A 20,687-nucleotide genomic window follows, 5' to 3' on the forward strand; every position below is an offset into this window, starting at 1 on the left:
GGTTTCTTAAGTTCGTGCTAACATTTGATAGAACAGGGAATGTACAAAAGGTGTTTGCTGATTCTGTACAATTCTCCATTTTACGTGATATTAGAACTTGCATGCATGAAATAAACTCTACTTGATTTCTTTGGGATTTAAACAAATGTATTTAATAAAGGGGGTTATTTAGTAGGAAGATTTTAAGGAATAAGGCTTTAATTATCTTATCTTACTTAAACTACCAGGGTGACAAACTATACAAAGCTGTTTTTTAGGTTTCAAATTTGTGTCCTTGCCCACCCTCTCCCCAAATGAATAATTGAGACAGGAAGAAGCATGGGGGGTTGTTAAAAGTAATATATTGTCTTTTTTTCCCCCTGGTTATTGAGTGCTCTCTCTTTCAGGTGAAAACAAATGGCATCTCCGCTGTCAGACTGGAATCACCCTTAAAGAGTGACCCATTTGAAGATCTGTCATTCAATCTGCTTGCTGTATCAAAGGCTCAGTTACCCATTCAGACATCATCTGCTCCAGCTCCAAACCCAAAGGGGTTGATTCAGTTGCCTTCTGCAACACAAAGTCACATGAATACTTTGAGTTCTGTCACTTGCATGCCTCCCATTCCAGCACGGAGTCAATCCCAGGAGAATATGCGATGTTCTCCAAACCCATTTATTACTAGCTTGACCAGCACAAATCCATTCACCGACAGGACTGCAGCTCCTGGAAACCCATTTAGAGCCGAGTCTCAAGAATCGGAGGCAACTTCGTGGCTCTCCAGGGACGAGCCTCTTGGTAACAGTCCTTTCCCTTCTCTGAAGCCTCTTGGTCATGACAGTAGCAAGCCTTCATGTTCATTTGATGGTTTCAAGGACAGTTTTGATCTGCAGGGCCAGCCTGCGGCAAAAATCAGCACCCCAAAAGGATGGGTAACCTTCGAGGAAGAAGAGGACTTTGGTGTGAAAGGGAAGTCCAAGTCCACTTGTCCAGACTTACTGAATAACCAGCCGGGTTCATTCTCTGGCTCCAATGTGCCCTTTGAGGATGACTGGAGTAAAGGTACAAGTGTTCCTTTCTGTGTGTTGCCATCAAGATGGCCACCTCCACCTCCTGTCACTCTGCCCCCACCTGCCACCACTCCTCCAGCAGCTCCTTTCACAACCTTGTCATCGAAGGCATCACCCACACTAGACTTTACAGAAAGATGAGGTTATGCAATAGAAAACAGTTGTCTTTTTTTCAGCTTGGGCAGGTGAGTGCCTAAAGAATCGGGCATTAGTTATTCATAATGTGCAATATGGAATTAAGTGCACTGATGTTGTCACGAATACCACTATTTAATGTGTACAGAGTTGGAATATGTGTATATTGGAAATAAGGAAAAAGTCCTTCTCATTATTAACTGGAGTTTTGGTGTGTTTCTGTTTGGATAAATAGAGAGTCGTAGCCCTAAACAGTGCTCAGAAATACTTTAAACAATAGTCCTTATTCAGAAATGCTTTGTCCCTCTTCTCTGAAGACTCTCAAAAAGCCCACACAACCTGTCGCTGAGAGGACTGCCAGCTCTCTCTACTTGTGAATGGTGGGGGTTTCCAGGCATTTACCAAAGAGCTAGCAAAGTTACACTGAGACCACTTTGAAAGGCATGGCTTTAAAAAAAAAAAAAAGCATGTGTACACCTACACACATACACATATATACACACTCACGTATTTGTAAACCTTAGAACTCAGAATATTTACCTAAATGTTCTAACAGAGGGGGTTTTTCCGGTATTTTATTACCAAAAGGAGGCTGTACGTGAAATTTGGACAGTTCATTAATTTTCTTCCCAAAACGAGAATCTCACTACAGAACCAGATTTTCCTACCATTCCTTACCGCCCCCCTTTGTTACTTTGCACTCCGGCCCCTCCTCCTCCGCACGCTTTTCTCTGGGAGGAGGGCCTTGCTGCCGGAAGCAGCCTATTGTGTGGTCTCGGTCATGTGGTCACACTCCAGCCCCCACCGAAAAGCACTATGGCCTTATCTGTCAGGAAGGCACATACCTTCGAGTTCAACAGGAAATATTAGCGCAAAGCACGCCCCTCTCTCTGCAGTAAGGTGTATGTTGCCCACTTCCCTCCCACACGTTCCCTCTGCTGCTTTCGCTCTGGAACTTGCTAGCAGGGAAGGCAGCGGTCCTCAGAATGCTTGGAGTTGGGGATTCACTCGGCGTGCCTGCTCTGTCCCCGTCAGAGGCTACGCACCCCATCTGTGGAGCTGCTTTCCGTTTTCAGAGGCTGCCCCTCGGAGCAGCTGTGGGTCTTGGCTTCCTGCACTGCCAGTACGCAACCCATCCTGCTCTTATTTTATGAAGTTCACAGGATTTTTACACAGTGTAGTATTTTGATATCATTACGTAATCCCAAACAGAAAACTCCGTGAGCAATGTTGTGTTGTCAGCTTAAGTTAAAATCATCTTTACTCGTTAAGACTGATATTAACGTTCCTTTCACAGGAAGAATTCTAGATGTCCACCTAAATTCCATTGTCCACATTTAACCTTTAAACTTGCGCATTGGGAGAACATCAGAAAATAGAGTTCATGGCTAAGATTATGTGATGTGGAAAAGCACAGCAAACTGCATTGCACTTAAGGCAAATCTAGTAGGAAAAAAATCACTTTTCTAAATGGTCAAATGTTATCAAAATACTATATTTATAGAAGTAATCCTCTCTCTGTTAACAGCCAGGATTTGCTGTTAGAACTAACTCTTGTGAGTTTTATATTGTGCTTTTTGGGGGTTCTAATCATTTCAGCAGTAGTATATTTTAAACAGCAGTATTACTATAAGCAGTATGCTTCAGAATGTGAATTAACTTGTTGAAACTGTGGCTTTAACATCTATGTGATTAGTGTGTATGGTACTTGCTCTCCATTAGCAAAAAGAATTCATTATAAACTTCACTAGTGCAGATTGCGGTCCTGTGAGCAATGTTTCCTATTGAATATAAACTACTGTCTAAAATATACGTATCATGCAGCAGCTCAGCCTTTTTCAGGAAAAATTATATTTTGCAGGTTGCTGAAAGGGCACAGAGTTAGGAAAGCTAAAGGTACGCTGCAAATAACTAGCCATTATTCTGTGTTATTAAAATATTTACCAGTTCTGTTAAAAGCAGAGCAGAAATTAGACACTAAGGATCTCTTTGTGAATTCTTTGTTCTCTATAGTAGATTGCTGTTTATATGTAAGAATTTTATTGCTTATGTGGCATACAATATTTATAACTATATACTTTATAGAAGTACAGTATTACAGTCAGTGGTATACATTCTGTACATATCTGTGAAATGTGCTGTCATATGAAATAAATATACCTGTCTTTACCATGTTGACTACTTTGCTCAAGAGGGAAGAGCCATTTTCCTTGAACTTTACATATCCAAGGGTAATGACCTTTGGGGATCCACTGTCAAATCGGGATTTTATTATTTTTTTTAAGTTTATTTATTTTGAGAAGAGAGACCGTGACAGAGCACACGAGCAGGGGAGGGTCAGAGAGAGGGAGAGAGAGAATCCCAAGCACGTTCCGCACTGTCACCACAGAGCCCGACACAGGGCTCAAATCCAGGAACCCTAAGATCATGACCTGAGCCGAAGTCAGTCAAGAGCTGGATGCTTAACCAATTGAGGTGCCCCTCAGATCACGTATTTTAATTCAAGACCTTATTTCATCCGTTTTACTTCTCCATATAATAATCTCAAAGTAAGAAGATATTCTAAGACTACAAATCCTCATTAAGACGAGAGGCCCTCATTCAAAGACTTGCTGGCTTGGAAATAATGCATGAAGCATGAGGGATGGTTTTCTAACCCACAGCAAAATAAGTCAGGGTAGAAGGGAAAGAGGCACAAGGACAGCCAGACCCAAGAGATTGGCTAAAAAGGCCCAAGTACAAGGCCAAGGCTGGTAGTTCCTCAGGGTATTGCCTTTTTTCAGTCCTCTTCTTGCTATACGGAACAGTAGCCTTGGTTCTTAAATCACTGAATTGTGTTCAATATAATTTTAGATACAGAAGATATATAGAAGTCACTGATGCAGAATAGGCTTTAAAAGTAGCTTTTGATTTTATGATTGAGATATATATGCAGTCTTAAGAAATCATACAGAGAGATCCCAAGTACCCTTTACCCAGTTCCCTGCCCCTCCCCCGTGGCAACATTTTACAAAACTATAGTATAATACTATAACCAGGACATTGACCAGGGCATTAACATATATCTAAATATAAATTAAATATGTTAAATCATATGGTATGTGACCTTTTGGGATTGACCTCTTACTCTGCATGATTGGAGATTCATCTAGACTGCAGATGTCTTTTTACCGTCCAGTGGTATTTCCTGGTATGGACGGACCACAGCTGGTTTAGCCAGTCACCCACCCGTGGAAGGACATCCGGGTGTTCCCAGTTTGGGGCTATTGTAAATAAAGCTGCTGCGAACATTCCGCATACAGGTTTTCGTGTGGACGTAAGTTTTCATTTCTCGGGGATAATGCCCTGGAGTGCAATTGCCGGACCGCAGGGTAGTTGATGCTCGGATCTTTAAACAACTGCCAAATTGTCTTCCAAAATGGACCATTTTACATTCCCATCAGCAACGGATGAGTGATCGACTTCTCTGCATCCTTTCTTGCATTTGCTGTTGTCACTACTTTTTATTTTAGCTTTTTTAGTAGAGGATGTATCATTGTGGCTTTGTTTCCTTAATAGCTAATCATGGTGAACATCTCTTCATGTGTTTATTTGCCATCTAATATCTTCTTTAGTAAAATATCTGTCTTTTGCCTATTTCCTAAATGGATTATTTTTTTCACTGTTATTATTTTTTTAATGGTTATTTGAGAGTGCGTGTGCAGGGGAGGGGCAGATGGGGAGAGAGAATCCCAAGCAGGCCCTGCTGCCAGCACAGAGCCCGACGCAGGGCTCGATCTCACCAATTGTGAGATCATGACCTGAGCCAAAATCAGGAGTCAGACACTAAACCGACGGAGCCACCCAGGCATCCCTACTGTTGTGTTTTGAGGGTTCTTCGTCTATTCTGTATACTCGCCCTTTGTTGGATACGTGGTTTGCAAGTATTTCTCTGAGTGTACAACTTATCTTTTTATCCTCTTCTTGCATAGCCAGATCCTGAGCTCTGCAAGTCCACAAACTCGCTACAGTCCTGGTGACTGATACAGGATAGCCAAACACACACACACACACACACACACACACACACACACACACACACACACAAAATGATATATAAATTTTTTAAATCCCTATTTGTTAATTTTAGGAAAATAAGTCTGCGCACATCAAGATTCAGTGGACATTTGGAAGAAGGGGGACTCGTATGCTGTTGTTGAGAACATCAATTCTGGAGAGCAATTTCACAACGTCCAGTAAAATCCATATGCTCTGTCATGAGACATTTGACTTGTGGAGAAATTCTAGCGCACGTGGAACAGGAGACGCATTGTTTGTAACGGTAAAAACTAGAAATACACTAATCATTGTCAGGGGAATGGAGTGACATAACATACAGCGAAAACAAGTGAAGAGTGTATTAGTAAGTCTCATCACAGAGCCGTACGGAGAGTTACAAAACAATACAGTATGGTACCATTTATAGAAAAGTTCAAACATACAAAACAATATCCTCTATTCGTTAGGGAAACATACATGTGTTTATGGTATAAAAACAGCCAACGGGAATGAGAAATTCATAGTCGTTACCTTTGGAGAAGGAGAAGAAGAGAATGGAATTAGAGAGGAGTGTGTGGAAACTTTAAACGTGTCTCTAATACGTTGTTAAGGCCTTTTAAAAAAGTTTTCTTTCCGTAGACTAAAAATTTGTTCTTTTCCTCCCTCGCTGCCTGGTATCTAGCAGCCATCATGAATGACCTGTTAATTATCTAGACCACAGCATTCATCACTAACGCATTGCTTCATTAGAGACAAATGGTCCTAAGACACCCTTCAGCCTAGAAAGGCAACAGTAACTAAAATATTCAGAGAAAAGTAGCCATACTCCTGAAGAGCACCCAGATACCACGTGTTTTCAAATTCAGAACCCACTTGAGGCGCAGCAAGGCAAGAGTCCTTAGCACGACTGAGGATTACGGAAACCACACTGAGAAAATGCTACACGCAAATTTGTAGGACGTGGCCTGTATTAAAAAAAAAAAAAAAGACTGAAAGAGGACACTGAAAGGAACATTAATAAAAGAATAAAGTTAGCAGAACGACTAAGGCAAATATCAGGGCTATCAGAGATTAAAGATACTGCAAGCACTTGATCCGTGGAGGTTTTTTTCTACCAAGTGAGGAATAAACTACATATTTCCCCCCAATGATTCCTACCAAATGATTAATAAACTACATATTTAAACACAACGGGATGGCCAGTACATGGGTTTTCCACACTTCATTAATTTTAAAAGTTACACCCAGAGACCTTGTAATTCTGGAGTTTGTGCATAAATGGTTCTCACCACCTAGAAAGCGATACACTTTCAACCAAATTTTAAGCTTGGTTGCTTTATGAATACAGAATCAGATTCAGGAAAAACGGGGGGATGACCTTATGGCCAGCACTCAGGGGCTCAGAGAACACAGTAGGTCCCCTTCTCCCTCCGGGGAGGGAGACATTCACCATTCTGACCAGTACTGCATGTTCCGGGGTCTAGGTGCTCCCTGCCCCAGTACTAGAGGCCCTGGATTGGTTCTGGGCATTTCCAGGCCCATAGTCACACACTATCCACTCTGACCCGGAATACCCCAGGGATGAAGTTCCAATGGGGAGAGCCAAAGTTTCAGGAATACAAAGGAGCCCGTGCTTGCAACATTCAAGATCGTATTAGGCAATGGCTTCGAAGGAGATTATGAGAGTTGAAGCCTTGCATTATTGTAGCTTTGGTGGCATCTCGTTATCAAGGTCTAAGTGCAAATATCACCCTCTCCTTAGGGCACTCCTTGGTCACCCAGTCTAAAAAGCCAATCGCCCACTTTTTCTTTATGCTTCTCAGTTTGCCTTTTCCCTTTATTTTGTTTTCTCTTTCTTACTTCCACTGGAATATAAACTCCATGGCAGCAGTGACCCTGGTCTTTCCGCGGTGTCACCGACGCCTGGAAGAAACAGCGCCTGTTTAATAAGAATTTGTTGGGCGGTGGCTGGCTGGAGAGTTTGGGCGCTGTCGCTTCGGCAGCGGCCACTAGAGCCACCCTAGAAAGGCGAATCCGTACCAGCCCGCATAGAGAAGCACGGACACTTTTTCCAGCCCCTCGGTGCTCACGCCCGGCCACCCGAGCGAACCTCCCCGAACACCTCCAGGCCGGAAACAGCGGTAAGCACTTCCGGAAGAGGTGAGTGAGGGCGGCGGAAACGCCGCTGGGACTTGTAGCGGCAGTGAAGCCACCGCTTCGGGGCTCGGCGTCAGAAGGTGCCCACCACTCCACCCATCCCCGACCTAGCAGCCTCCCCCCCGCCCCACACATCTCCCTTGGTGGAGCCTCGGGCCCAGGAGAGTGGACGGGGCGTTCCGCGCTCCCCTCCGAGAGCTTGTGCTGCGTCGGGCCGTTGCCCCGACAACAGGCACTTCCGGGAGCGGGGCTGGGCGAATCCTGCCGGGCGGGCTGCGGCGCTGGACGGCGGCCGCCTCGGACTGTGGGGGATCGTTGCCGGGCAGCACCTGCTTCCGGGAGCGCCTGCCTGGTCTCCGCGCACTGAGGCTTCCCCACCCTCGGCTTCTCACCGGAGCTGGCGGCCCCAGTGTTTATTTGTTGCTCCTGGCAACAGGCACTTCCGGGAGGGAGGGCTTTTCCCCCTCCCTGCACCGACGGCGCGCGAGTCCCGAGTTCCGGACTCTAAGCAGCGGTTGTCCGACAGTCGCTACTCGCCCTCGGGGCTCTGCGGGCCGCGCATCCCGGGCCTCCTCGCCGCCTCGGCGGGTCTGCGGGGCCGCCATGGTTCTTCTGCACGTGAAGAGGGGCGACGAGAGCCAGTTCCTGCTGCAGGCGCCGGGGAGCACGGAGTTGGAGGAGCTCACGGTGCAGGTGACCCGGGTCTACAACGCGCGGCTCAAGGTGCAGCGCATCTGCTCAGGTGCGGCTCGGCAGCGCGGCGAGTGTGGGCCCGGGACCGTGGGGCCTAAGCCGGGGCGGGCCCGGGACGGGTTGGGGGGAGGAGCGGGCCATCCGGGATGGGGAAGTGGGACGGGAGCCTCAAGGCTTTCTCGGGCCGGCTGGGAGGGGAGGGTCAGGCTTGAGATCTGCAAAGGCGCGCGGCTGGCGGGCCTGAAAGGGGACAGCCGGGGTGCCGCGGAGAGCGTGGGGACGGCGGCACCCCGCGTGCGGGCGAGGCAGGGTGTGAGGTAGCCCGGGAGACGCGGTGGCCCCGGGGAGCGGAAGATCGGGCCCCAAGCAGGTGTAGTGGAATGAAATCACTGTCGAGACTTCGGGACTGGAGCGCCTCCCGGTGGGGAAGCACTTGGCTTTGGGACACCCCCTACCCCGCCACCCCCACACTTCCCGAGGGTGGGAAGAGGAGGGTGAGAAGAGCAGCCGAGAGCCCTGGCGTCCCCTGCCTTTCTCCATGAAACACAAGCCTGTGTCTCATATTACAGCATTTGGTCACCTCTCTCCAATGCTCTAGAGCAGCACTGTCTGGCGACTTGCCGCCGGGAGCGAGGTGCTCCCTATTTGTGAGGCCCCGTAAGGCACCCACTAGCCAGGAGTGGCCTTTGAGCACGACCGGGGAACTGCGTTTTTAAATTGTGTTTCACTTTTTTTTCAATTGTTTTTACACTTATTTATTTTTGAGAGACAGAGCACAAGTGGGAGAGGGCCAGAGAGAGAAGGAGACACAGAATCCAAAGCCGGCTCCAGGCTCTGAGCTGTCAGCACAGAGCCCTAGGGGAGCTCGAATTCACCAACCCCTAGATCATGACCTTAGCCAAAGTCAGACGCTTAACTGAACTGACTGAGCCACGCAGGTGCCCCTTCACTTTCATTTAAAGAGTCCAGTGGGGCTGGTGGCTACTGCATTAGGCAGCCCGGTCCTGGACATGGTGATACTCCAGATGTGGTCTAGTGTTTCTATAATACATGCTTTTTGTGCCGTGGAAAACTCCTTAAGGGTTATGATGTCTACCTTTATAGGGCATACATGTAGTTTCTTAGTAAAATGTACTGATTCCAAAACCAGCTCAAAATTAAACGTTTTCTTTTTTTATTTAAAGTATTTGGGGAAAAAAGTGACTCCAACTTCTTTTTCTATAAAATCATCAGTTAAAAATATGATGATAAATGTGAAGAGTTCTGTTAGTGTCTCCTTCATATATTCTGCAGCGCCCATTGTCCACTGTGATCCAGCCAGGGCCCAGTGCTCTGCCCGCCAGAGGCCAGGACGAAGGGGACCAGCCCTGGGCCCCCAGGTGCTTAGAGTCTGGTAGGGAGAGAGACAATAAGGACCCCATGAAGTGACACCATTTGTTTTGGATTGTAGTATTGTATTATGACAAGCCACCTGGCATCTTCCTGCAGTGCTCTGGGAGCTTGGGGAAGGAAGGAAGGGCAAGCAGTTTTGCAAGGTTAAAGTGTGGGCTAGTTTTGGGGTGAATATGGGATGGAAACAGACAAAGCCACACTTTTGCACAGTGAACTTGATACCAGAACACCAAAGTCTAGTCCCATCTCTGCGGCTTTGGAAGTTCACACTGCCTGAAATCTTCTCCACTGACCAGATTGACACAAATTATTTATAAAGTGTGTATCTAAAGTAGCAAGCTTCAGGTGACGGAGCTGTGCATTAGGGAAGATGAGGCTGATGATGATTCTCTTGGCTGCCTCCAAAGGTGCAAAGAGATAATCTGTGCGAACACACTTGGAAATTGTAACGCCCTTCATGGATATGTTTTCCGACTGTCAGTGAATTTTAATTTGTGCCTCCCAAGTCCCAGAAGGTGCAGCTCAGCAGAGGATTCACACACAGAGCTGAATGACCACGAGGAGCTCCTAAACTCTGTTCTGCCATTGGCCTAGGACAAATGGGCAACCATGAGTCAAAGATCAAGGACAGGCCTGGCCCAAACCAAGTGGTATCTCAGTATTTGTTAAATAAAATAGGGAGCCAACGGGCAAGACCCCTGACCCCTAGGGAGCCCATGTTCACTGAGGTGTGAGCTACGGTGATGATCATGATACATGCGGTCTAACTTTCTCTTACTTTTAAGAAATGGAAGAATTGGCAGAACATGGAGTATTTCTCCCTCCTAATATGCAAGGACTGACTGATGACCAGATAGAAGAATTGAAATTAAAGGATGAATGGGGTGAAAAGTGTGTGCCCAGCGGGGGCCCAGTGTTTAAAAAGGATGACATCGGCCGGAGAAACGGGCAAGGTAATCCAGCCTGCGTCTTCTGTGCGCGCGCCTGAGGCTAGCAGCAAGTTCAGGTTAAACACGGACCTCAGTTTTCTATACAGAGGCATGAAATACGCGCTGTGTGACTAACTCCGTGTGGTACAGTGCGGATCCAGAATGAATCAGGTAGGTAGAGGAAGCATCTGTCTTGCTTCTTAATACCAGGATGCTGCTGGCTTTTCAGTGTATCAGGTGAACCGCCCGAAGCTGCCATTTTTGGAGGTAACACATGGTAAAAGTGAATACGATTCAACCTAATAGTTGGGGGGCAGTCACTGAGATGTGTAGAACGTTCTGTCAGGGTTTGCTGGCACTAGGGTTCAGTTAGAGGTTGCCTGCGAACGAAAGAAGTGGATGTCAGCCCAGGGTCTCCACTTGAATCAAGGTCACGGCTGTCTGTGGTGGAAAACATCGTAGTACATGGCAGCCTTCCAAAATTGGTCCCCCTTTAGTGTCTGGTTGATCGTGTGGAATTTCAAGGAAAAAAGGCAGTAGCCCAATTTGATAACTCATCCCTTTTAACCTGCATAAAAGTCTCCATTTAAAAGACTAATTGATCATTTCACAAACACCTAAGCACCTAAGTATCTACGACACTAAGACACTGTCAGGAGCAAAAGGACTTGACAGGTTCAAAAAATATTTTTGTAAAAAAAATACTTAAGATCATAGGAACTGTTAGTATTAACTCATTTGGGTTTTAGTCGGGGAAGTGGTTGGCTGTCTTCCACAGCTTTTCATACAGAAACTGGTCAATTTGAAGAGATGTTTTGGCTTTTTCCCCCCCATGTTTGTTTATTTATTTTGAGAGAGAAAGCACACAAGCAGGGGAGGAGCAGAGAGAGAGAGAGAGAGAGAGAGAGAGAATCCGCAGCAGGATCCATGCTGTCAGCACAGAGCCTGATTTGGGGCTTGATCCCACGACCCAGGGATCATGATGTGAGTCGAAATCAAGAGTCAAATGCTTCACCGACTGAGCCACCCAGGGCCCCCAAGATATTTTTGCTTTTTAGAAGGAATTGCATCGATGAAAAAAATAGTAGCTCATGAGAACCAGTTAGTGATTCATTATTCATCTGTAAACCAATATTGTCTTAAATGAACCATTTGCATTCTAACACAGCTTTATGTTTAGCATTTTCGGTGACTGATTCATACTTTTATTTATTCAGAAGTGAAGCTTTGTGGGCCGCCTGGGTGGCTCGGTCGGTTAAGCTTCTGACTTTGGCTCAGGTCGTGATCTTACAGGTCGTGAGTTCGAGCCCCATGTCAGCCCCTCTGCTAACAGCGCAGAGCTGGCTTCGGATCCTCGGTCTCCCTCTCTCTCTGCCCCTCCCTCACTTGCTCTCTCTCTCTCTGCTCTCTCTCTCTCTCAAAAATAATTAAACTTAAAAAAAAAAAAAAAAAAAAAAAAGGAAAGCTTTGAGAGCCTTCCCCGCTGCTCGGAGCCGCTTCCCTGTGCCCCTCACCGGAATTCCACAAACGTCCTGCCCCCGGACCCTGGCTCCTCAGCCAGGAGGGGTTGGGACATTTAAGGGGCTTGGGGGTTTGTTGGTTGTTTTTTTCCTCTCCCCTCCCCAAGAAGACTTACAGATGGCGGTCTCTCTCCCTCTCCCCTGTTCTGTTTCCACAGCTCCAAATGAAAAAATGAAGCAGGTGTTAAAGAAGACTATAGAAGAGGCCAAAGCGATCATCTCGAAGGTTAGCTTTTTTTTTTTTAATGATGCCCTAAGTCCCCTGAAATAGAGACTCCGCTTAAGGCTTCCGGAGTTTTCTGCAGCCCGGCCTGTTCTGTTCTTCAGCCTTCCCCAGGGCAAGAGAGACCAGCATGATTGGCTGTGGGTTGTCGCTTTTCCTATCGGTGACAGCTGTCCTGAATCCTCCTGATCTCCACGGGTCAGGCAGAAAGTGGGCCCGGCCCGTGGGAGGAGAGGGTGGGCTTGGAGGACATGGTGCTGCGTGCGGCACAGGCACGTGATGGCAGGAGAACGTGAGAGAGCGAAGCCCTGTGACGGCTCCGTGGGTATTCGATGGCCGGCATGTGCGCTGCTGTGAATCACTTTTCTGCGATGGTCACTCGTCCCTCCACAAAAGCTGTTGCACAGAGGGAGAAGCAGAAGTCGGACCACTGACAGTGCGGGTCGTGCGAACCTGCAGTGTTTGAAGACTGTTTCCTGCGTCAGTTGCTGTATTTCCGGGGTGGGCCTGTGCGGTGCTCCCACCCCGATTCCCGCCTTCTCAGGGCGTGACCGGTTTGTGTTTTCTTCTCCCCGCGCCCCCCCCCCCCCACCGGAGCATTGGGCCAAACTGCTTCCAAGCCAGCGTGTCCCCGATTCTTTCTTCACGCTCTGAACTGATCCTTTAAGCTTTGGGAAGAGCTGCTCTTCCATGCTGTCAGTTCAGCAAAGGCTCCCTGAATCCTCCAGGGGAGGCTTTGGTTCAGTGCAGGGTTTGCAAAATGCACTTGACCCCAAAACCTTTTTATTTAAGGTATTGATCGTGACTATTAATGCCTGCCCGTGTCAGGAAAACTGTGGCCTGGAGTCTGCTCTGTGCCTCCCCCCCCACACATACTGTCTGCCGTGGAAACCCTTTCTGCTTGTGGGTCATCTTGCGTGGTCTTCTCCGAATTTCCAGAGAGGTCTCACAGGGCTCTGGCCCTTTGTGCGGTCACTTATCCCTCATGGCGGGCCTGACTTCTTGCCAGGGCCCTGTCCACGCCGCCTCCAGATATGCAGTGCGCATCACCGTCCCCTCACCAGAGCCGGCCATGGTGGGGGCAGTTAGCCCTGTGGGGCAAGCGGGAAAAGGTTCGAGTCCCGTGGCTGGAGGTGCATCATGGGGAGAGAGAGATGGTGGAACATGTGGACGCGGTGGCCCCTTGGGAGGACACGACGGTGTCTCTGCAGCCCCTTCCCTAGGACGCCTCCCAGCAAGAGCAGGAGACCCAGCCACCGGGGTGTCTGCTGTCCTGAAGCCACAACGGAGTCCCTATGTCACCCAGCCATGCCAGCTGGCCAGGGTCACTGTCCTTGGCATTTCACGGAGCTGGCACTGAAAACAGCTGGCATCCCCGCGGAGGTGAATGTGGTGGCGGCGGGCGATGCTCTCTGAGCGGCAGGACTGCCCTTACGTGACCCCGTGTCTGGGGGGCTCCGTACATCCACCCTCTGGCCCAGCCTCCGAGGGGAAGACCTGGGGGGTGTGACTCCAGAAGCTGTCTCCCAATCCCCCTGCGAGTGCGCGAGGCAGGACCCTCCCCTCCATTTCACAGATGAGAACTCAGCTTCAGAGAGTTTGGATCTGGGCCCCCAGGGCACCGGCCACCTTCCTCCCTCTGGCCTGGGACCTGGGTGTCCCTGCCATGGGACTCCTGCGTTCGCTTCTCCTTCTGTCTTACTGGTCTACCGCTAGGTCAGGGTAGAGCACCGTCACCCGGACCTGCCCCCTTCAGCGCGGGACCTTCCATCCGCTGCCCCACCCCCGAGCCCCCACCCGGCCACGCAGCGCCACTAACACTTCCATGAACCATCCTTGCCCTGCTGGGCCCCAGTTGGCTGGCCGTGGGCAGCAGGCCCCTGGCTCAGAGCCTCTGAATGGCCTGTGTCCTTCCCTGCCTGCCTCCTTCCTGCTTGGCACAGAGGTCAAGGCTGTCTGGCAGGAGCCCTCAGTTCTCTGCCCCTCCTGCAGGTCCTCTTCTCATCCTTCCCCGGAGACCCCGGAGACTCTGATCGTGTCTCCTTCCCCCTGCCACCCCGGGCTCTCTCCCATTTATGCTGCTTGCCTGGAAACCCAGGGTGGGGGGAATGTTCTCTGTCCCTCCTGTCCTGTGGGCTGTGTCTACCCTGTGAACGCACTCAGGCCTTTTCCCTTTCCCAGAAATCCGTCCTCTGCAGCTTCACCCTCACCCCGCCCTGTCCTCCCGGCGAGCTTCCCAGAGCAAGAGGGACTGCCGCATGCCTGGCCTGGAACCTCCTAGCTTTCTTAGGACCCGGCCTGTTTCCTTTGCAGGCTGGAGGCTTTTCCGTCTGCCTCTGTCATCTGAGCACATCGAGGACCCTCCTGTCCTCCAGTTCCCTCCCAGCTCTCAGAGTGCCCTTTCTCTTGCCCTTGCCTCTTACATTGAGCGTCTATCGAAGTACTTGGTCCTGGGTCCTCTCCTCTCTCCTTTCTGCTCCCCCGGCTCCACCCCAGCCTTTACCTGCTCCTCCAAATGCACATCTGCCTCCATAGGTAACTCAAATCTGTCTCCTCCCTGGACGCCTTCCTTCATCTGCACCTGGTTCCGGGAGGAACCTCTGGTTTCCTAGACCCGGGAGCCCATCCATGCCCCTCCTCCCTGGACTCTGGACCCGAGAAGCAGCACTTCCCGCAGACTTGCCACTTGTGTTGGCAGAGCCACTGGGGCCTCGATGACCCAGGCTGTCGTCCTTCCTTCTGTCCCTCCACCTCCCTGAGCCTCACCTGGGTCCTGTACTGTCTGTACCACGATGCCAACGCCCGAGCGCCTTCTGGAGCCATAGCCATGGCTTTATTGAAGGCCCCCTGGTGGCCTCCTGGTGCCCTTCAGACACCGACTGGGTGGCCTGAGTTCAAGTTTGACACTGACTCCCCAGTGTTGGTGCAGAGCCCAAGAGGGAAAGGTCAGGGTCCCCGGCAAGACCCCACACCTGACGCCAGGCAACCCACACCGCTTCTGTCCTGGCTGCAAATTGGGAGGTTCCCACAGCCCTCTGCTGGCTCACCAGTTTGCTGGAACAATTCACAACACACTGCAAGCGCTATACTTCGTATTATAGTTTGTTGTAAAGAACACAACTCGGTGCCAGAGGGAAGAGATGCCGGGCGAGGTCTGGGGCGCGGGGCGCCAAGGTGTGGGGGCGCTCCCCTGGGGGAATCCAGGCCCCCGCCCGTGTGTTTTCAGATCCAGAGGCTCCACTGAGTCTCGATCCCCAGAATTTTTATCGGGGTTTCATTACGTGGGCATGAGTAACAAATCTTTGGCCACATGACTTGACTCCAGCTCCCCTCTCTTGTCCCCCCAACCGGGGCTGTGATGGGGATTGGATCTGAAAGTTTCAACCTTCTAATCTCCGCTCCCTCTCCCAAGGCAGCGTCTCCCCTGAACCGAGATCCCAGCTGGGTCACCTTGTCAGCATACACTCTGGTGCCTCCTCATGAATAACAACAGACATTCCTGCTACTTTCCAAGCTGGGTCCCAGGAACAGGGGACAGAGCAGATGTATTCGCTGTATTGCACCTCCTTCTGTGCCTTTCTTAGCCTGCTCCTGCTGTCCCCTTGCCCGGAGCATTCTTCACCCACTGCAGGGTCAGGCTCTGGCAAGTCCCTCCTGCCCAGGAGAGATGTCACCACCTACCTGTGCTCAGCGCAGACTCCTGTGTGTGGGCCCCAGTGTCCCCTGTGGCACTGGCTGCACTTTGCTTCTGCTGATCCTGGCGCCCTGTTCCCATCACTCACCTGCCTACGCCACCTTGCCCTGCAGTGTGACCCAATCCCCTCAGTCTGTGCTGCCCAGCCTCCTGTCCTATGACCTTGAGTGCCCTTGTCAGCCCTGCTCATAGTCTGCTTGGTGGCCGAGGCCGCGGCGGGCGCAGCAGAAGCCCCAGATGTATGGCGGTGGCCTCGGTAGCAAGCCCCGACAGAGTCCTTTGTGCCCTCTGGCAGTAGCCGGCGGGGGTCTCGTACATGAACTCGATCAATACTTATGGAAGCGGGTTAGCCCCGTTGTAAGTAATGACCCCTGTCCCTTCAGAAACAAGTGGAAGCTGGAGTCTGTGTTACCATGGAGATGGTGAAAGACGCCTTGGACCAGCTTCGAGGTGCAGTGATGATCGTCTATCCCATGGGGCTGCCGCCGTACGACCCCATCCGGATGGAACTCGGAAGTACAGAAGACTTGTCCGGGACTCAGGCATGTGGCTCTCGGGCGCTCTGCGGAGTGAGGCCCCGCACAGTTGACCCTCTTCCGGGTGTCGTGTTTGGCTTCACACACACCTTCCGGCCTGCTGTGCTGGGATTGCCAGCAGAGCCCTGGACTTGGGAGGCCCCGAAGGTCATGCCCGTGGATGAGGGCACGCACAGAGGGGCGGGCAGGAAGTCCGTGGGGTTGCCTGTCAGGAGTAACTGAAAACCCTCCCATTCTGTCTGGCTGCTGGGAAGCCAGAACCCAGCTTGTGCCTGTTTGTACCCAGAGTGCGTTCATCGGTCCCTTTGCATGGAATTTTGTGCTCTAGCCTCCCCTTTTGCTTCATATTATTTTCCTACCTTTACGTCCCATTTTCCTTCCTGTTGGACAGGGCCTGGCCCCGAGCCTCTCAAACAGGAGGGCTGCGCAGGAACGGACAGACAGCCCCATTAGGCCTACATTTAAAAACCCGGCTGGCTCCCAGTGCTCTTTCCCGGCATAGCCTCAAAATCCTGAGAAGGACCTCTTATTATAGATAAGGGTGCCCTTGAGACAGGACCCTCCCCACTTCCCAGCACCAGAAGGTGATGGAGTCAGGGCAGGAACTGGAGCTAGCAGGAAACGCACCATGAGCAAGGGCTGGGACTCGGTGCTGGTGGGGTTTCCCACGGGGAGAGGGGAGGCCGGGTGGGGCCCAGATGCTGGCCCTGCCCCGCACTGGTGGAGGGGGCACCAGCCAGGTCCCGCACACCTGGGCGAGGACCACACGCGTGGGGCGGTGTCCCGCTACCCGCTAAAGCCCGGTCTGACCACGGCCCCAGGCAGGACTGAATGTCATTGAGGAATCACAGGCCCAGCTGTGGTGGGCGGCCAAGGAGCTCAGAAGAACAAAGAAGCTTTCTGACTACGTGGGCAAGAATGAGAAAACCAAGATTATCGTCAAGATTCAGCAAGTGAGTACTTTTGCTTTAACACGATACCATTTTTGTTAACGATTTTCCCCCCAATAAAAATTTAGAGTAAGCCTTCCTTAATCTCCTTGCAGCAAATACTTTAATCCCGTTAGTGCGGCTTTCAAGTAAAACAGAAAACCGGAAGACAGTAGTCCGTTTTGGAGTTTGTTTTTATGCGGGGGGGTACATATGCCATGCTAATTTCAACTTTAGAAACAGGGCTACAAGTAACGGAAAGTGTTTCTCAAAAGGAAAATACAGCCTAGAGCACTGATTTCAAGTTTTCAAAGTACTGATACTCTGTAAACACAGAGAATGTGCTGGAAGCCTTTACAGATCTAGATAGCATAGCACCACATCTCTGCAAGGCTGCGTTGTCCTAAATCATTTCTCCATGGTCGTGGGGAAACAGGGTCCGCCATGATGGTCTCCACCCTTCTCCGCTGGACCCCAGCTGGTTGATGGCATCGCCCAGCCTCTGGTCTCCGTCCGCCGTGAGGGCCCAGGGTTGAGGGGCTGCTGGAGACCGAGCCTTCCCTGATGATCAGAATGGATCCAGAATGGATCACCTGTTTATCTTCAGCAGTCGGCAGAGACAGTTCTAGAACATTCACTGCAACCTCTGGGGTTGCGCTGTCGGAGTGCTGTAATCCAGTCTGCTCTGCCTTTGTCTTTTCAGAGGGGACAGGGAGCCCCAGCCCGAGAGCCGATCATCAGCAGCGAGGAGCAGAAGCAGCTGATGCTCTATTATCACCGGAGACAGGAGGAGCTCAAGGTACCCGGCTGACAGGTTTTCAGCAGAGAGGGCGCCCAGGGCCACTCCCCTCTGCCTTGCCCCACGAGGAGATGGGAGGGGAGGGGGGGAGTTCTGCAGGGTGTAGGGAGGGGGCACATCCCACCTGCGTTAGAGTCTGGAAGCATCCTTCTGGGGGAGATGGGAGTGGGAGTTGGACGTGGGTGCTTTCTTCAGTCTGTTCATGTTGCAAAACACTTTCCTGAAATGCCTTCCTGTGTAAAAACATTTATTTCCAGAAATTGGAAGAAAATGATGATGACTCCTGTTTAAATTCTCCGTGGGCAGATAACACCGCTTTGAAGAGACATTTCCACGGGGTAAAAGACATCAAGTGGAGGCCAAGATGAAGTTCACCAGCAGTGATGCTGTCCGAAATACCGGCCCACCTTTCATGCAGGCAAAATAAAAACACTTTATCTAAATAATAATGATAATAATAACAGGGTGCCCACAACCCTCTGAAAGATGTTGAACTTCTAGATTTCCTAGTTTTTCTTTCCGTTTGAATGTTTCAAATAAAAATTATTTAAGGTTTTGGAATTTAATAAATATATCTTCCAAAGAATCAGCCTCAATTATTTTTATTTCAAAACAACTATTTAGTATCTCAAGTGTGTTTGTCTGTTTGTTTTACTAAATACTAAATGTGATTACAGACGTCGTTTTCTTCTGGGGTTCTGTTTTATATTCTCACAACCACTGCTGTTTTGGGGGAAATGGAAGGCTCTTTCTCCCTGAGAGTCAGGTGGCCGCCGAGCTGCGTGGTCGCCACTGGCCGCTAGGGGTCGCCCGGCGCTCACCGCCCTCTTGGCGGACCTACCTGGCTGGGTCCTGGGTCCTGGGTCCTGACCCTGGATCCTTCCGCTGCCTTCCCTAATCCTGCCCGACTTTCCTGGCATCGCCCGGCTCCCAAGCTATGGTAGCCTCCCGCCTGCCGCCTGACTGGCTTTGCCGTCCAGGTGGAAGGGTTATTCCGTGATGGAAGCTGTGTAGTAAGCCTGCCTGACCTGGAGACTGTCAACTCGTTCTTCTGGAACCTCTGGGCTGTTCCTGAAAACGAACACACCTGGTAATCGACGCTTCTCCCCTGTGGGCTCAGCCTGCAGCCCTCCCGGCGCCAGGCTTCCATGGAGGCTGAGGATGGGCTCCGGCTCACTGACCACCCACCATCCTGACCGGGTTTTAAACCCCATCCCATCATTCCCACAGACCCTGGCACTTGAGCTCAAGTTCATCTCCCGGACTGCCGGAGTGGCCAGAGTGGCCTAGAAATCCTGTCCTGCGTGGCTTTTGGCCTCTGGAATTCAGTTCCTGTCATTGGAGGACGTGCTGCGTGCTTGCCCTGAGGAAGAGCAGCGGTGGGGCCTTGCCCTACCCTGGCTCCCCCCACGCCCCCCTCGTGCCCACCGCCCCTCTCGCTGCCCCACAGCTGCAAAGCAGGAGCTGTGGAGGCAAGGGGCGGGGTGGGGGTGCTTTCTGCCTGCGGAGGGGAAGGCTTGTGGTGGGGGGGGCAGCCACTTCCCCTCTGCCCGTCTTCACGGCTCAGACCAGTATAAATGGGAACATGGCAGCAAGATCCGTCAAGACTCTGGCCCCCATCTAGAGGGGAGGACTTGGGCCCTCAGCAGAGACTAGCCCCTCAGGAGCTGGAAGGACCTCTAGCACTCTGCCGCGTTCTTCTCCCAGAACCTTCTGCCTCCTCCCCTCCCCTCCCCGCTCCGTCCCTCCCCACCATCCCTGGGTTCCTAAGCCACCCACTGGGATTCCTGCTATTCCCAACACGGTGTTTCCTAGAGCGGTTGTAGCCAACCTCACGTCTTGACTGCACCTTACTCTTGTGGTTGATGGTCAAAGTTTGTAAAGGCAAATCTACATCCGTTTTCTTTTCGACTTTGATTATAACTTTAAGTGTCCGTGAAAAGTTTTTATACTTGCATGGTGTGAAGTTTGTAATAAGATACTGTGATTTTGAGGAGCGTCCTGCCTTTGACAGTGTATAGTTTATGTGTATTACATCCGTGCCACACTTGCAAAACCTGTTATCAGGGCACATGATCACAGTAGATCTTTTTAAGAACTATTTCTAGGGGCGCCTGGGTGGCTCAGTCATTGAGTGTTTGACTTCTGGTCAGGTCATGGTCTCACAGTTCATGAGTTTGAGCCCCACGTCTCACATCGGGCTCTGTGCTGACAGCTCAGAGCCTGGAGCCTGCTTCAGATTCTGTATCTGTCCCTTCCCCACTTGCGATCTGTCTCAATCTCTCAAAAATACATAAACGTTAGGAAATTTAAAAAAAATCATTAGAAATTCTTATTGATTCAATGGGATGTAAATGCTCTCTGTGGCCATGATTGTTACTCTATAGCTTCATATAATCTGAAGTTATTTGCCAAAGGGTCGCTCACTTTTTGGTATATAAATCATTAAATAAATATTTTAAAAAATTAAAAAATAAACATTAAAAAAAGAAATCACTAGATCAGAACACCAGGATGGCTCAGTTGATTAAGCATCCAACTCTTGATTTGGGCTCAGGTCATGGTCTCATGGTGCATGATATCAAGCCCCACA

General features: G+C 50.3%; 2 protein-coding genes and 1 long non-coding RNA gene across 14 annotated transcripts in view; 2 read left to right on the plus strand and 1 right to left on the minus strand.

Annotated features, from left to right (window-relative positions):
* Positions 1 to 3,356, plus strand: part of SYNJ1 (synaptojanin 1) — an 87,056-nt gene extending 83,700 nt beyond the window's left edge. For 7 of the 11 annotated variants that reach the window (XM_029939045.1, XM_029939049.1, XM_029939050.1 and 4 more), the window contains one exon: positions 387 to 3,356. In XM_029939045.1, coding sequence (XP_029794905.1) covers positions 387 to 1,190 — 804 coding nt within the window. In that variant the 3' untranslated portion in view covers positions 1,191 to 3,356. The remainder of the gene's footprint in view (positions 1 to 386) is intronic. The other 4 variants (XM_029939052.1, XM_029939056.1, XM_029939053.1 and 1 more) reach the window with 1 other exon arrangement.
* Positions 3,357 to 5,645: 2,289 nt separating this feature from the next.
* LOC115291559 lies at positions 5,646 to 7,748 on the minus strand. The gene is made up of 4 exons (XR_003908534.1): positions 7,709 to 7,748; positions 7,083 to 7,145; positions 6,096 to 6,187; positions 5,646 to 5,753 (listed from the first exon to the last, which is right to left on the minus strand). It is a non-coding gene; the product is annotated as an uncharacterized LOC115291559 (long non-coding RNA).
* Positions 7,558 to 18,680, plus strand: LOC115291558 (cilia- and flagella-associated protein 298). 2 transcript variants are annotated; one of them, XM_029939057.1, is made up of 7 exons: positions 7,558 to 8,121; positions 10,250 to 10,417; positions 12,072 to 12,139; positions 16,214 to 16,372; positions 17,188 to 17,319; positions 17,999 to 18,094; positions 18,352 to 18,680. In XM_029939057.1, exons 1-7 carry the CDS (start codon positions 7,983 to 7,985, stop codon positions 18,460 to 18,462), a joined length of 873 nt encoding a protein of 290 aa, XP_029794917.1. In that variant the 5' UTR covers positions 7,558 to 7,982; the 3' UTR covers positions 18,463 to 18,680. The 2 variants fall into 2 exon arrangements, with proteins under 2 accessions (XP_029794917.1, XP_029794918.1); XM_029939058.1 differs by lacking the exons at positions 7,558 to 8,121; positions 12,072 to 12,139 and having other exon boundaries at positions 10,340 to 10,417.
* The last annotated feature ends 2,007 nt before the right edge of the window (positions 18,681 to 20,687 follow it).

The sequence above is a fragment of the Suricata suricatta genome, chromosome 5 (assembly GCF_006229205.1).
Source record: "Suricata suricatta isolate VVHF042 chromosome 5, meerkat_22Aug2017_6uvM2_HiC, whole genome shotgun sequence".
Lineage (NCBI taxonomy): Eukaryota > Metazoa > Chordata > Mammalia > Carnivora > Herpestidae > Suricata > Suricata suricatta.